Raw genomic sequence first — 15,913 nt, 5'->3', positions numbered from 1 at the left:
TGTAATACTCCCGCTCTATTCTGGAAAAGGGGGCGGGGAGCAGCAGCTCATTTGCATTTAAAGAAACAGGTCCGAAAAACAGCGTGTTTCTGTTTCCACTCAAAATAGCCTTTTTCAAAATGATATAATAAATGATCTGTGCAGTATTTTGAGCCGAAACTTCAGACACATTCTGGGGACACCAGATACTTATATTACATATTGGAAAAAGGGGCATAATGTCTCCTTTAAAGTTACTTACTTGACGATGTTGTGTCCTAAAATGCTGCTGACTGAATGCAGCCGTTTGTGATTCCAATTTGCGCCTGCGAGCATACGCGTGTGAAGTGCTCTCCCGATGCGGGAGAGGTGGGTCTGACTCCGGGCTACTTTTACACTGTTGCCACGGGTTAAAATGCAAGTTAGTGGTTCTAAATTCACATTAAACCACAGTTTCATGGGTTTTTTGCTCTAATTTATTTTTGGTTTTGTGCTGGTATTGGTATATTTTGCATGCTTGTGATAGGAATCGATCCCTTGACGTGATTGGTTATTGGATTGTGACGTAGCAAAACGGGGGCGGTTTCAAACCGCATTTCTGGGACTGCCATTGGGAAACTACAGTTTTAAAGAAACAAATACTCAGCAATGGTGTTGATTAATGGATTGGCACATGGTTTGTCTAAAAGCATATTAAAAACACGACATAGACAAATAAACAACATAAAAAAAACTTGATTTTAATGCTTTTCATTTGAGAGAACTGGTACACATAATCGTTAACCATGAACCACAAATTAACTCAGGTAACATATTAAAAACAAATAAACTGCTTACCAACTTGTGTGTTTTGAATGGATGCCAGAACAGGAGATTCACTCTTTGCATCACTGTGAAATTTTAAAAATCGTAAATGAATTATCTACACATGTAATTTATGTATTGTATCTTCCAATCAATGCGTCGACATCCTTGCACTTACTTTGTAAAGACTCGAACATTATTTGTAGTGGCAAAACTCACTCTTCGTGAATTTCTCTTCTTCTCAACAGGCTTGACAATTTCTTCCTGCATAAATATACACAAAAAATACATTTTTTTTAAAGAAACAACAACAACAACAACATTATATTCAAAACAATTAATCACCTTTTGTTCTTCTTGCTCAGCTTCATGTATTTTCATAGGTGTTCGAGCAGCTTTTAAAATCTGTCAGGGGACAATCAAGGGGCACTATATTATGTCCTGAGACATTTAGAAATTTAAGAAAATTAAGAGGAAAAGGCTCAACAACATTTCTCGCAGGCTGTAACATAGTGAATATAGGTAAAGTGGGATACCTATCGAGCTATAATTTATGTGTACATTCTTCCATTACTAAAAAAAAAAACAGAAATATATTCAACCTAAACTAGTATGCAAAGATACTGAAGGATCATATTTATATATATATTGGAAAGGATAAATCTTCAAAAAAATGTTTTCAACCTCTTCAGTGACATAATGAATACATACCGAAGACAGTCTCCTTTTTGAGGATTTCACTGCCTCATTGCTGGAAAAAAAAAAAAAAAAAGATTAGTTATACAAGTTGTTTTTGATAACATATTGTGGAATTTACCTGGAAAGAAAACCATTTACTTATAAAACATGGACATTTATTACATTACATGTATTTATCAAATGTTTTTATCTAATGCAAATTAAGAACATTGAAATCAAATTTACAAGCCCAAAAAGCAGTGTTTTTTGCATTATGTCAATGCATGACAGTAACTAAATTATCAACTTCAAAATATCTTCTTATGTATGCTTATTTACACAGATGCATTTAAACAGTCATCATAAAAGTAATTCAATTATAAAAGAAAGATCCATTAAGAGTTTACTTTCACAACTTGCAACAGTCAGTGACTTGTAATATACAAAAAGATGATGACAAGCGAGCTGAGCTTATTTCCAGGCTACTAAAGCCTAAACGAGTAATATTAGATGGCAAAATATTAGATTTGTTTAACCCTTGTGCGCTCCTCATTTGGGACTGAGTCACACTCATGGTCTTCACGGTCAAAAGTGACCGGACACCTGAAATGTAACTTTTTTTCTTCTTCAGTAAAATCAGTTTATTTTTGTTCAATAATATTTTTTCTTTTGTCCTTTGTATTTTGAGAATTTTATGGTACTAATTAATTTTTATGCAATAATTATGATAAATTTTTCTCATTAAAAATAGTACAATTCCCCCCCACCCCTAATTTTTTTAAAATAATTTTTCGATTAATGCAGTATTTCAGATTAAAATAGAGACTAGGCCTTTAAAATCCAATTTCTGAAGGCAGAATAACACCTCCTGGTGTGAGCAAAGAAAGAAAAACATGTAATTTCATGGTGTAACGACTAGATGCCTGTATAGGACTTGTGACACAAGAGAGGCAACACAAGAGGAATTGTGAATTCCATAGTTGTTTTTATAAATAATTGTTTACTTTTATTAGGTTGTGTATTTAAATGTATATTAACGCATTCTCAAAGACTTTTTGTGAAGGTTTAAAGGGGTCATATGATGCGATTTCAAGTTTTCCTTTCTCTTTGGAGTGTTACAAGCTGATTGTGCATAGATAAAATCCCTGAAGTTGCAAACACTAAAGTCTCAAAACCAAAGAGATATTCTTTATCAAAGTTAAGACTCTGCCACGCCCCCCTAAAACGGCTCGTTCTAACACGCCCCACATATCTACCTCACTATGTGGAAACATTTGCATAATGCCGCCCAAATGTGCACGCAAAGAAAGAAGGCGTAACTTTTATTCTCGCTGTGTGGATTTAAATGTATATTAAGGCATTCTCAAAGACTACTTTTTGTCAAGGTTTATATTTTTTTGTTGTTTTAAATGTTGATTTGAAGTGTAGGTTTTTGCATTATTATTACTACATTCAAACCTGAACACAGAAAGCATTTTGTTACACAAAACATTAAAATTTCTATAAAAACGTAACAAACATTAACAGGAATGCTTTATCAGAGCTTAATCCTTCTGGGTCTGATCTGATTTTAACCTCTTATTTCAGTCTTCTGGCTCATTTTGGCTATATAGTTATAGCCAGACCAATTCATTTGAGTGTGTATAATTCTGTATATGTGTGTGAGTGGATGTATCTGTTTTACACTCTTGATGTTTTAGAGCAGGGGTGTCAAACTCAGTTCCTGGAGGGCCGGAGCCCTGCAGAGTTTTGTTCCAACCCTGCTGCAACACATATACCATGTCGTCTTCAAATAAGGCTGAAGGACTTGATTAGTTGGATCAGGTGTGTTTAATTAGGGTGGAATCTAAACTCTGCAGGGCCCCGGCCCTCCAGAAATTGAGTTTGACACCCGTTTTAGAGTGTAACCCTTTCCATGCTGTCCACTGTTTTACTGCATTGTATTTTATTTTACATATTTGCTGTGTTACAGTCACACCAGTTCATAGGTGTGTTGATTTTGTACTCTAGATGTTTGAGTTTCACCCATTCATCGCTGTGCAGTTTTTTTCTGCATTGTGGGGGATTTGTTGATTGTACACACAAAAATGTTCTGTACCCCCCCCATTTCCCATTCATTTCCTATGGTCGGTCAAAACCATGAGTGTGACTATTTTTTTTACGCCCACTTAGCCTGTTCGAATCATGCCCTCGTTTTTTTTCTGTGTTCACATTCGAAGTGCCATAAAAGTCACCAAGTTTCATATCATTCCGATGAAGCTGTGATTTTTAAAAATTCTAAATGTAAAATTGCAAGAAGTGACCGAAGACCGCACAAGGGTTAAAAGGTGAGGTCATAATTACAAATACAATAGTTCTGACATTTGCATTACAGCAAAGCACAACGTTATCAAAACGTTAACGGAGTCCTGTTTAGTTTAAATACGCTCAGTAACGTTACAGCAAAAAACATAAAAGAACATTTGAACATTTTGAAAATGCGCAGACCGACTCAATCGTTTATACACAATCAATAAGTGCAAGACTGCATTATTCATCCAAAGCTGCTTGTCGACTCGGTCTAATGTTACCTGCAAAAAAAAATTGGATACACTATAAGAGATCAACTTACCCTAAATTCAGCTGCTCCATCTTCAATTAATTTGAGTGATAACATTACAGCTCACAAAATCTAAAAAACAAAAGTGAGGAACACTATATTTGAAATAAATAAACAAAAAACGTTTAAGGTGGTTTGTTAAAATCATTCTAAACGTTATCTACATTTTAGTAACACTTCTGTATTTCCTCAGGCGTGTTTTGTTTTAGTGTGTGCTGTGACTGTCAGACTAGACATACGTTAGCTCATAGCAACAACAATAGCATTATACTAAAGAAAACAAACAGCTCTCGGCATTTTAATGACTTTAAACATGTCTTACTTTCATAAAAGCCAGATTTTCAGTTGAACTAAAAAAAAATTTATAAAGCGCAATACCTAAACTTAATTTCCCTCCATTCGCAGCTTGTCTTTTTTCTTCGTAAAATTTGAACTCAACCGCCGCGTCTCTTCCTTGCGGCACGCTCCGTGACTTTACACATGACGCGTTCCTCTCGCGCCCTCTAGTGGAGCGGAGAATTATTATAATTATTTAAATCAAATATAACAAAAACACATTTTTAGCGAACTTTGGTTGGATATATTATCGATTTTTAGAATCTTACAACCATATATATGTTATATATATATACGTTTAGTTTCAACGTTACATAGAAATTTCAGTCTAAAACACTGATCTGGATTTGCAACGGAGGCGGAAGTGACGCTATTTATTTTGAAAATTCATGGCGCTCAATTAAATCGGGACTTTTAAAACATTTATCTACTGATCCGCATTAGCTTGGTGTGGTAAGTTTATTATACAGTCATACTTTAGTTTAAAATAATTTCAGTTACCGTTGATTTATGATGTGAGATCTTTTAGTAAAATAATTTATGGAAAGAAAAATGGTCAGTTGACTTGACGAGACATAAGCGAAGTATGACATGGTGGACACGATGCAATCTTATACTATTATATTAAAAACATTCAACGAAACATAATTTCTTTACATTATTTACGTTCATGGTGGTAATGCAATTCAGACAGGCAATGTTTTAGTATTTAATTTTCTCCCATCTGCGCGATCAGTATTTTGCTTAAATATTAGCGCAGTAAATGTGATTGTTTCTCCAGAAAGCTGCATTCAGACATGAAGAGAGTTCAAATAAAAGATACAGCGATTCCTGCACAGCCCAGTGTGGCATCCAGAGCTGCACATGTCAAGAACGACACAGAAAATAAGTGGGTATCTTTGTTAAACGTTCTGCAAATATTCTCTTTACTGTAAACACCATTTTTTTAAATAAATATATAATATGTTTTTCTTTAGGAAGAACCAGTACAGATCTCTGAAAGTGTAAGTACCAACGTATGTGTGAAATTATCGAATATGATTAAATAAAAATGTAGTTATGCTCATATAATACTGCAGTTTAGTCCAGGGGTCACCACTCACCAGACTCGTGTCCTGCAGAGTTTAGCTCCAACCCTAATCAAACACACCTGAACCAGCTAATCGAGGTCTTACTAGGTATAACGTTACTTGAAACTTCCAGGCATGTATGTTGAGGCAAGTTGGAGCTAAACTCTGCAGGACACCGGCCCTCCAGGACCAAGTTTGGTGACCCCTGGTCTAGTCTGTTTGAAAATGTAAATGCATACTACTTCGATTTTCTCAGGCCATCTACAAGATATGGGCAACAGAATGACATAAGGGAGCAGAATAGAGTCCTGACTTCAACAAATGAAGACCTGCAGAGACAGCTTGAGGAAATGAAGGTTATTACACTAATCATTGAACATTCTAGTGTTGTTTTATGGTGCACAGTGATATTTTAGAACAGTTGTTGTAGTCAGTAGAGTCAAATAGATATATGTTTCTTAAGGGAACTGTGACTGACCTGGAGCTGCGGTGCACAGACCTCCAAGGAGAAAATCAAGAAATTCAAAAACAGCTGCGAGACTGTCATGTCCTCCTTGTTGCAGAAAGCCTTGACCCAGGTTCTAATTTTTTTTTTTAACTCTGTTGGATTGACACATGAAGAAGTTGTTGTAGTCTAAACCACCTCAAATTCAGTTTCAGGGGAAAAGTTGGGCCAGACAGCTCAACAGAAGGAAGAGCAAAGGAAAGAAGTTATGGTAACAATTAGTTTTTTCTGTATTTGTATACTTTCATATGATGTATTCATTTTGTTTGTTTATTTAATATAAATGACTTTTTTAATTAAAATACATTTTATATGCCTTTGCGCACACACATACCTGTATATATTTTTTGGAGATTGTGAATGCGAAAAGCCTGTATAACCTTAGTAACTAAACAAGTCAAGGAAAAAATGTAAATTCATATTTTTCAAAAAAAGGAAACAATAGTAATCATTTTTTTCTTAAAATTATTTGATCCTTGGACACATGAGATGCTAATAAATGGACCCATGGTCACTGCAGGGACATATAATAGGGATTGATTATATAATCAGCCATATTGTACATTCATCTGTAGTGCTGTCACACCAACTTATTTGCTTTTATGGTCTGATTACTATTGTGTTACTATGTAGAAGAAGATGTATTCTGAAACACAAACGAAGCCTAATTCTTGTCTATAGCATGTTTTACATGAAGAATCCATCCTGACAATGTTGTTTAGTGCAGGGCTAATGTTAAACCCAGGCTATGGGAAATTGACTCTCAATTAATTATTCATTTTCTGTCTATTTTGTTTTTCTTCTAATGGTAGACGGTTTCTCATAATCTCCTGACTGAGCTGAAACTGTTTGGTGAGACGGCACAAGAGCATGCAGCAAATTTACTGGTGAGTATCAGTGTTTGTTTTTTTTAATATTCAAAAATACTGGGTTATTTATCCTGATTTGAATGCCCTGCGGCACTGACCAGACATTAATACAAATGTTTCACTAAGACTGATTTATATGAGGATGAAATTACACACATTCTGCTCTGCTTGGCTAGAGGCTGTATAATTAATCCTAATGCCAGGTCCACAGCTGATAAAATATTAATTTGAAATGTTCTAACCCTTCTAAATGTTATTGAGTGTGCCTCTCCAAAACTACTGGAATATGGCATGACCTAAAACGTGTTCAGTGAGGATTTTGTCTGCCTCTGTTTGCTCTGTGAATGCTTGCAGGAAGTGCAGAACATCATGAGGGACCTGACGGAAGCGCATGAAAAGCTCCAGCAGGAGAGGGCATTGTTCACTTTGGACGTGGAGGAAATGGAGAGAGATTTGGGGGAGGCAGAGAGACTCTTGATGGAATAAATGAAAGAAACTCTTTTACTGGCCATAAATACTGCAGTGCCACATGGTGTTGTTCGGAGATCTGTCAGTCTGAGAATGAGAAGCATTTGGGCAAAAGTGTAACATACTGTTGCATTTAAAGGAACATACAGCTCGTACCATTTAAAGAAACACAAATTTAAGAATGCTCTATAATCAGAATCTGTTTTTGTCTGCTTCCAAGTTTGATATTAATATAAACAATTTTCATGCACCTCTAGAACGGCAAGGCACTTCTTAAATGATGCTTACTGTATATTGTTTTCATTTGAGTTCTTTGTGCAAACATGACCTTAAACATTATTAAATGTTAAACTGGCTTCAACAAGAGACCTGCCTCTCCTTTACATAGTGTTGTGCCATGTCATCTACTTCCATCATAGTATCTGAGACAAAATGATGCTAACTATAAGTAATAGTTACATATTTCTAAAGTTAAACTGAGTATGCTTACTAAGCATTGTCCCATTTGACATGGAGATTTAAACCACAATGCCCTTGTGATGTGTGAGGTAAGACGAGCCATTTTTTGGACAATAAAATGTATCTTTCTTCAATCAATCACTTTTTCCTTATGATGCATTTTTTTTACACATCTATCAGAACACATGACTGAAATGGCCACTGAATTGAATTCATTGCCATTCAAATGAAATGGTCTTGAACCAGGTAAAGGAATAGTTCACCCTAAAATGAAAATTTGCTGAAAATGTACTCACTCCCAGGCCATCCAAGTTGTAGATGAGTTCTTCATCAGAACAGATTTTGAGAAATGTAGCATTACATCACTTGCTCTCCAATGGGTCATCTGCAGTGAATGGGTGCCGTCAGAATGAGAGTCCAAACAGCTGATAAAAACATCACAATAATTCACAATCCACACAACTCCAGTCCATCAATTAACATATTTTGAAGCAGAAAACTGCGTGTTTATAAGACCATCAAGACATTGCTTCTGGCTAAAATACGAGTCCTGTTTCCATAAAATAGCTTTCTCCAGTGAAAAACTCATCTTGTCTGAATCAGAAGAGAAATCTGAATAGATCAAAACTGTTTACATGCAAAAACAGCTAAAAAATATGTTGGTGGATTTTGATGTGAGAGCAGGAGGAAGCGTTATTACACTTGAAGTGTTATGGATTATGGACTTGTATTTTGGCCAGAAGCAACAGTTTAAAATGAAAACCCCTTAATTGATTATTTTAATTGTATATTATAATAATAATTGTCTTAACTGACACCTAACATTAATTGATGGACTGGAGTCATTTGGATTACTTGTGAATTACTGTGTTGTTTTTATCAGCTGTTTGAACGCTCATTCTGACGGCACCCATTCACTGCAGAGGACCCATTGGCGAGCAAGTGATGCAATGTGAAATTATGAAGAAACAAACTCCTCTATATCTTGGATGGCCTGAGGGTGAATTAATTTTCATTTTTGAGGAAACCATTCCTTTGTGCGCATAGTATTTTATTCACTAAGTATATATACAGTACATGTGTAACGTATGTATATAGCAACACCAAATAAACAGCATATACCATCTATTGCTTGCACTGTCTCTACACTGCTAGACTCTGATGTTCATAACAGAGGATAGATTTCCAGTGTGACAGATCTCTTCATACTGCCAGCTTGCATCCACTTGTTATAGAAAAAAGTCACTTCACTTGAAACAATGTCGAATGTGTTGAATCCTGCATTACTATAGTAACCAATGCAAACGTCAAAAAATGACACCCATCGCCTCAACACATACCTCATTTGATCACGTCTAAAAAACTGTTCGGACAGTCTGTTCTACATGATCCGATCTGAAAAACAAAAACTCCTGAACAGCATGAGCATGATGTAATGAATAATGTGGTTGAGCCAAAAGATAACATTTTCTGTGAAATATGTACCTCATCCATTTAATCATAGTAATCAAAACAAGTGCATTACAATGATGAAACCTCAATATCAGCAAATTACAGTGATACAGTGTTCCTACAATAAGCAAATGAAAAAAAAAACATTTGGACATTTACGCCACACTTAAAAATATATTATTGTCAATGCATTATATAAACAAAATTCAAACAAAAACATCACTTGTTTTAAAGAAAGACAGCACAACATAAATTCTGAGAAAAGTGCCATTTGTCAAAAAATGTCGATTTTTTGATGATCTGTTATCTAACGCAAAAACATTCATACATTTTTAAGTGTAGCTCAAGTGTCCAAATATGTTTGGGGCCACTGCGCATCTCATCAGTGAATGTGTTGTATGAATACAAATGACATTTCTGCAGTCTGCATCATTTACACACAGTACACACTGTGACTCTTTTTGGCATTTAGTCAACAATATGTTATATATATATATATATATATATATATATATATATATAAACTGACAGGTAATTTACTTTGGGAATAATGGCAGCAAAATATGAACACAATATTGGATCCTCACTCAGTCTCTGGGCAGTTCCGTAACAATATGTTATATATATATATATATATATATATATATATATATATAAACTGACAGGTAATTTACTTTGGGAATAATGGCAGCAAAATATGAACACAATATTACTTGTCATTTGTTTATAATAAAAAAGATTTTTAGTTGGAAGTGAGTGGTACTTTAATGTGCAAAAGATCCAGAAATTATGATGACATAAATATTATTATTATAATAATAATAAATATTCTTAAAGGGCAACATAATTTTTTTTTTCTTTTCTTTTGAGGCTAGGGTAAGTTTAGGGCCATGCTGCGTTAATACTGTACACCACAATGTGCACGCTGCAGATTTTGATCAATATTTTAATTTTGAGTAAATTTTTGAATCCAGTTTAATGCATTATAATGCTCATATATAATGCATTGTGAGTAATACAGCTGTAGGAGTCGTTTCAGTAACAACTTCTCAAAGCAATTCAAAGTGTTAACAACTTGCTTTGAAGTGCATATTCTTCTCTCTGGCTCATTCCGATCAATAACACTTTGCATAGCACTTTCTGTCTTTGGAAGTAATGTAACGTGTTTCCATTTGAATTTTCAACACAGCAAGAAGCCTGTCCTTGTCTTTTTCGCTGTTTTAAATGACAATTAATGCATAGAAAAGAATAAAACTCTTAAGGCACCAAAACATACTCCACAGAAGCACGCAGATGCTCATACAGTTACAATCTCAGTGCTGAAGGGGGCGCCGTTACACCCATAAATGTTTTAAATGTTGGTCATGTACTTGCGTAGAGTAAGTTTCAGGCCATATGTTGAGTTCATGTCAGAATGATCATATTTATGAGTTAAGTGAGCATGAATGCCACCTTGAAGTTGAAAGTACTAATGAGAAACCTAATGTCTTTGAGCTCCTTTCCTAAATCATAAATGTGACATAAAACGTCATAAAAAATCTAAATTATGAGTTACTAGGTCATAATTATTATATAAAAAGTTAAAATCTGAAGCCATAATTATGATGAAAATCTAAATCCTAATCCTTTTTATCTCAATTTTGACTTATCATGGAGTATCTCATATTTCTGACTTGTCATATTTTTAACTTAAGATAACTTTTTCATTTATAATTGACTTTTTGTTTTTTCCCCCTCTATTTTGACTTATTTCATAATTTTGACGTTTTATATCATAACTTTTATCTCATAATTTTGGCCTTGTCAAAAGTGTATCTCATAATTATGATTTAATATCCCCTATTTTTTATCTCATAACTATGACATAGTATCTCATAATTTAGACTTTGTATGTCATAATTATGAACCTTACCAACTTAAGAGCATGTCAACTACAATATTGCTTCTTTTTTTTTTTTAGCATTTTTTAATCAATCACAAGTTCTCATTATGACTGTTGATGGTGCAGTTTAGTTGAGACCTTTTCATTCTATCTAAAATGACCTGAATGCGCATCATAATGTAATTATAATTTCTGATTCATTCTTAGGAGTACTTGAATGTATCACCATAGCATTATAACCTTATAGTTACCAGCCCAGATCTTTAACCACACGTCTTTCCATCTCATGTACTATATTTAATTTAGCACTGATGTTCTTTCAAACTGAAAGAAATATTTGTTCAACATTGAAGGAGATGAGAAATCTGTGTATATTTGGGATAGAGAGACAATGTGGCACATTTCTTATCATCTCTCTGGGTGACTGGATTGTACATACACTGCAAGCCAGTCAAACACACTGGATTGTGACTTGCTGAAATGATCCGTTGTGGGCATCACTAAAGAACTACATCGACGTGGCACAAATCTACTCTACAGTAAAAACCCTTTTTGTACAAAATTGATCCTAAAAATATACACACATACAGCATATTTTACATACAGTATTGCTAACCTAAGAAAACGGTCATTTTCTTTTCCCGCTTAAAGCATCACCCTTTTGGTTTAAGAGAGCAATACGTGTGCAAAGGCAGTATTTTCAGTGCTGCTTTTTGTCCAGAATGAAGCCGGCTGTCCCCAACATGAAAATAAACCACACACAAAACACATTGTTGTTCCAGTCTACCACACACTGTACAAGTTTCCGCTGATGTTTCAACTTCAATTCGAGTTTTGGAGATCAGAGCGAGATTCAATGAATCACTCAAGCGTGTGTTTGCCCACACATCACGACTAATCCCGGAAGGTTGCTATGGAACGGGAATTCATAACAAAGGAATTTCCTTCATCCGTCTTTGAGTCTTTAAAATTAATACCACCTCTTACTAAAGAGTCTCACAGTGCGAAGTCTCCGCTTCTTCTGGGTCACGGTTAATCTTCCAAAATCCACCCAAAAAAAACACGTTAACAATAAGATACTTCAATGTTCTCCTCCTTTCCTTCAAGAGAGGAGGCCTAAAATACACATTTCGGGGGAAACAAGAAACTTAGAACCAGCACAACAGTTTCATTCGTCCCGTTTTAGGGCTCAACTTCCAGTCTCCAGCCTCCTCGTTTGTTTCAAGTCATCGGTTCATTAGACAAATGAGGAAAAGCCAGTAACTGGAGTGCGTGTTCCTGGTGCGGGCTGCCCCGTGGGGGTGTAGACGCCCCCTACACTGTGCTGGGTCACCACAGTCTGATAATACCCCCCCTCTGCATCCGTCATGGCACATTCCTCGTACCCTCCTCCGGTCTTCACGCCTTTGGATTGCCGCTTCCACGAGTTGAAATAGGTGGGGTCGCTCATGTAGTGATTTACGAACGAGTGCTTGGGTTGCTCATCTTCATAGTCGCTGTCGCTGACCTTTACACGAGGGGTGACGGGACGGGTCGAGACCAGAGAGAAAAAGAGCAGACAGTAAAGTTACAGTGTGGACGTGACTGTGACCTGAGTGTTTAAAGGTGTACAAAGTAAGTTTTTGTTGGCTGACCAATACAACAGTGGTGCTAGGTTCTATAGTGACACCTACTGGCATGGATGAAGCATTTTGCAATGTTGTTTTCAGATGCCACTGCAGAGATGGAACTGAGCCTCATGCAGTGGTGAAAAGACATTTACTTATTAATTTGTGGCCACGTTTTATTAATTTGTACCCTCACTTTAGTTAAATTGTGCCCACAACTTATTAATTCATTCCCTCGTTTTAGATAAATTGTGGCTACATTTTACTCAACTTTTCCTTTCTTTTAATTTAATTAAGTTGTGGTCACATCCAATGAACAAATAACTAATTCTTAATTTGTGGCCATGATATAATTTTTTCTTCCCTACTTATCAGGTGCAGGGCTCTGTAAAATACCCTATTTGCATTATATTTATTAACATTATTAATTTATTCTACAATCATTTATTCAGTTTAATGTGTCCATTTCAATGCAATTTCAATTTATTAATTTTATTCATAATTTATTTTTAAATAATAAATTATTTACTATTTTAATTTGTAATTAGTACTCCATTATTTAACTTTTTGTAAAAAAAAACAAAAACTCATTTGTAAGCAGAATGTCTTTGTATATCAAACTAATTCAAGCATTTAAGTACGCCTTTATATCAAAAGGTTTTCAAATTGGAACAATTAAAAAATATTTTAGTGAAGTGTGTCCAAACCTTTGACTAGTAGTGCAGAATAAAACAGCCTCAGATATTACATTACAGTAACATTTAATCATTTACACATGCAACTCACAAGTGAGGACAATGGAAGCAATCAAACCAACAAAAAAGCAATAGTATGTTTGATATAACGGCAGTATTCATATCATGTGATTGTACTACATTTTTAAATAATTATTTATTTTAAATAAAAAATAAACAAAAACTGTTAATTTATTTTTCATTTTAATAGGTTTAACATTTTAAAGTTCTGGGTAACACTTTATTTTAAGGTCCAATTCTCACTATTAACTAGTTGCTTATTAGCATGCATATTACTAGCATATTAGCTGTTTATTAGTACTTATAAAGCACATATTAATGCCTTACTCTGCATGACCATATTTTAGATCCCTTAATCCTACCCCATACCTAAACTTAACAACTACCTTACTAACTAATAATAAGCAGCAAATTAGGAGTTTACTGAGGTAAAACTCTTAATTAATAGTGAATATGTGTTCCCTATTCTAAAGTGTTACCAAGTTCTGTTTTAGAATAAGTAAATTTTCCTTTAGCAACTCACACTTGACTGAAGTTCAAAAGATGTAATGATGCTTAAAGGGGTCATATGATGCGATTTCAATTTTTCCTTTCTCTTTGGAGTGTTACAAGCTCTTGGTGCATAAAGAAGATCTGTAGTTCTTTTTAGCAACATCATATGACCCCTTTAAGACATAAGATTTCTCTAAAACTCCGTCGTACCCCCATGGAAGTTGTTTATGTGTGTGTAGTCATGCGTTATTGGTGTAGTGTGTTCACCTCTGACTCTGACAGCTCAGTGGGTTTCTCTGTAAGCGTGGTGCTCTCTGTTAAAGCAGCCCCGTTGTAGCTGTTGCAGATGTCTTCATCAGAGTAGTGCAGACCACCTGGACTGGGCCGTGGAGGAGATCTGGAGATAACATAACATTATTACAAGCTGCTCGCACATATCCACAGAAGAGCTATTTCAAGAAAAATTGTACGTGGTGATAAATTTTAAAGTGCCCCTAATATGGGTAATGAAAGGTTCATATTTTGGTTTTAGGAGTCCCCAAAAACAGGTTGACATGCATGCAAGGTCAAAAAACACTTTCATTGTCTTATAATATGCACTTATTTTTACCTTACTTGCTCAACGACACCCAAGCGATTCGCTCAATGATTAATTTTTCCAAACCCCTCCTTTGCGTGACGCTAATCTGCGGTGATTGGTCCGATTGGTCTCATTTTCATTTCATCATGCCTGTAATGCCTGATAAAGAGCACAGTGCTGCTTTGTGTACAGCCGTTACCGGGGAAACCGCTATCTTTACCACTCTAAAAGCGGCACCTAGTGGCAAAGAATTCATTTTACCCAGTAACGGCTGTACACAAAGAAGCACTGCGCTCACAAACTGCTTTATCAGGCATTACAGACATGATGAAATGAAAATTAGACCAATCGGCAGATTAGCGTCACGCAAAGGAGGGGTTTGGAAAAATGAATCGTTGAGCGAATCGCTTGGGTGTCGTTGAGCAAGTAAGGTAAAAATAAATGCATATTATAAGACAATGAAAGTGTTTTTTGACCTTGCATGCATGTCAACCTATTGTTGGGGACTCTCAAAACCAAAATATGAACCTTTCTTTAACCATAATAGGGGCACATTAATAGCAGTTCAGATGAAACCCCACCTTGTTCCATTCTTCTTTAGGAAAGAGCTCTTCACATTCAGATGTCTGCTGTTCAGCTCTAGAGCCGTGAAGCCGCCATTGTCAAGAGTTACAGACTCCTCTACTGTAGTAATGTGTTTTCCTGTGGGAGGAATTACATCCAAGTAATGACAACAAACAACAAGTGACTAATATGAAGCGACTACAAATACTTAAAATCTTTAAAAGCAAGACTTCCAGAAACTGTGTAGGAAGCAGAAGTATTGAGGTGGTATCATAAGGTACAGTGATTGTATCAGGTGACAGTACTTTGATATATTCCACATTTGGTACCTCAAAAATACCACATTAATACCATCATAGTAGTGTCTAAAACTCTCTTGTGTCTAAATTACCCTTTAGATAGTTTTAGTTTTAATATCCATTATTTTGCCTATTACGGTTTTAACAATTAGCCCAAATTCATACAGGTTTAGAACAACATGAGAGTGAGTCAATGAAAACAGAATGTTCAGTGCTCAAAGCAGTTTCAATACAATACAAGTATATTATCGATTTATATTATTCTGTTTAGTCTCACCTGTTCCACAGCTCCTGTACTTCTTGTTCTGTCCCAACAGGAGCAAACCAAACACAACCATCAGAATGAAAATGCAACTGATCAAAGCCATGACGATCAGGAACCACCACTCCTCATAGAAAGGTGTTTCAGACAGAGCTACAACAGACAACAATTCTGCATTACAATACAATATATAATTATATTATATTATATTATATTATATTATATTATATTACACACTACAGTTCAAAGATTG

General features: G+C 35.3%; 3 protein-coding genes across 7 annotated transcripts in view; 1 reads left to right on the top strand and 2 right to left on the bottom strand.

The window, feature by feature from the left end:
- knl1 (kinetochore scaffold 1) overlaps nucleotides 1-4,532 on the bottom strand; it is a 15,807-nt gene extending 11,275 nt beyond the window's left edge. For 2 of the 5 annotated variants that reach the window (XM_016531742.1, XM_016531743.1), the window contains exons 1-7: nucleotides 4,383-4,530; nucleotides 4,225-4,281; nucleotides 4,073-4,132; nucleotides 1,495-1,534; nucleotides 1,129-1,188; nucleotides 962-1,047; nucleotides 817-869 (exon numbers count right to left, since the gene is read on the bottom strand). In XM_016531742.1, coding sequence (XP_016387228.1) covers nucleotides 817-869; nucleotides 962-1,047; nucleotides 1,129-1,188; nucleotides 1,495-1,534; nucleotides 4,073-4,092 — 259 coding nt within the window. In that variant the 5' untranslated portion in view covers nucleotides 4,093-4,132; nucleotides 4,225-4,281; nucleotides 4,383-4,530. Of the gene's footprint in view, nucleotides 1-816; nucleotides 870-961; nucleotides 1,048-1,128; nucleotides 1,189-1,494; nucleotides 1,535-4,072; nucleotides 4,133-4,224; nucleotides 4,282-4,382 lie in introns of all 5 variants that reach the window. The other 3 variants (XM_016531739.1, XM_016531740.1, XM_016531741.1) reach the window with 3 other exon arrangements.
- A 229-nt stretch (nucleotides 4,533-4,761) lies between these two features.
- knstrn (kinetochore localized astrin (SPAG5) binding protein) lies at nucleotides 4,762-7,863 on the top strand. Its single transcript, XM_016531699.1, has 8 exons — nucleotides 4,762-4,849; nucleotides 5,178-5,285; nucleotides 5,374-5,400; nucleotides 5,723-5,822; nucleotides 5,930-6,044; nucleotides 6,121-6,182; nucleotides 6,784-6,858; nucleotides 7,195-7,863. Exons 2-8 carry the CDS (start codon nucleotides 5,194-5,196, stop codon nucleotides 7,324-7,326), a joined length of 603 nt encoding a protein of 200 aa, XP_016387185.1. The 5' UTR covers nucleotides 4,762-4,849; nucleotides 5,178-5,193; the 3' UTR covers nucleotides 7,327-7,863.
- A 3,201-nt stretch (nucleotides 7,864-11,064) lies between these two features.
- Nucleotides 11,065-15,913, bottom strand: part of LOC107723157 (protein sidekick-1-like) — a 214,505-nt gene continuing 209,656 nt past the window's right edge. Inside the window, exons 42-45 of the mRNA XM_016531683.1 lie at nucleotides 15,676-15,813; nucleotides 15,117-15,237; nucleotides 14,223-14,352; nucleotides 11,065-12,608 (exon numbers count right to left, since the gene is read on the bottom strand). Coding sequence (XP_016387169.1) covers nucleotides 12,339-12,608; nucleotides 14,223-14,352; nucleotides 15,117-15,237; nucleotides 15,676-15,813 — 659 coding nt within the window. The 3' untranslated portion in view covers nucleotides 11,065-12,338. The remainder of the gene's footprint in view (nucleotides 12,609-14,222; nucleotides 14,353-15,116; nucleotides 15,238-15,675; nucleotides 15,814-15,913) is intronic.

Source organism: Sinocyclocheilus rhinocerous, unplaced genomic scaffold (genome assembly GCF_001515625.1).
Source record: "Sinocyclocheilus rhinocerous isolate Xijiao unplaced genomic scaffold, SAMN03320098_v1.1 scaffold1325, whole genome shotgun sequence".
Classification (NCBI taxonomy): Eukaryota; Metazoa; Chordata; class Actinopteri; order Cypriniformes; family Cyprinidae; genus Sinocyclocheilus; species Sinocyclocheilus rhinocerous.
This window is presented reverse-complemented; position numbering and strand designations above follow the sequence as displayed.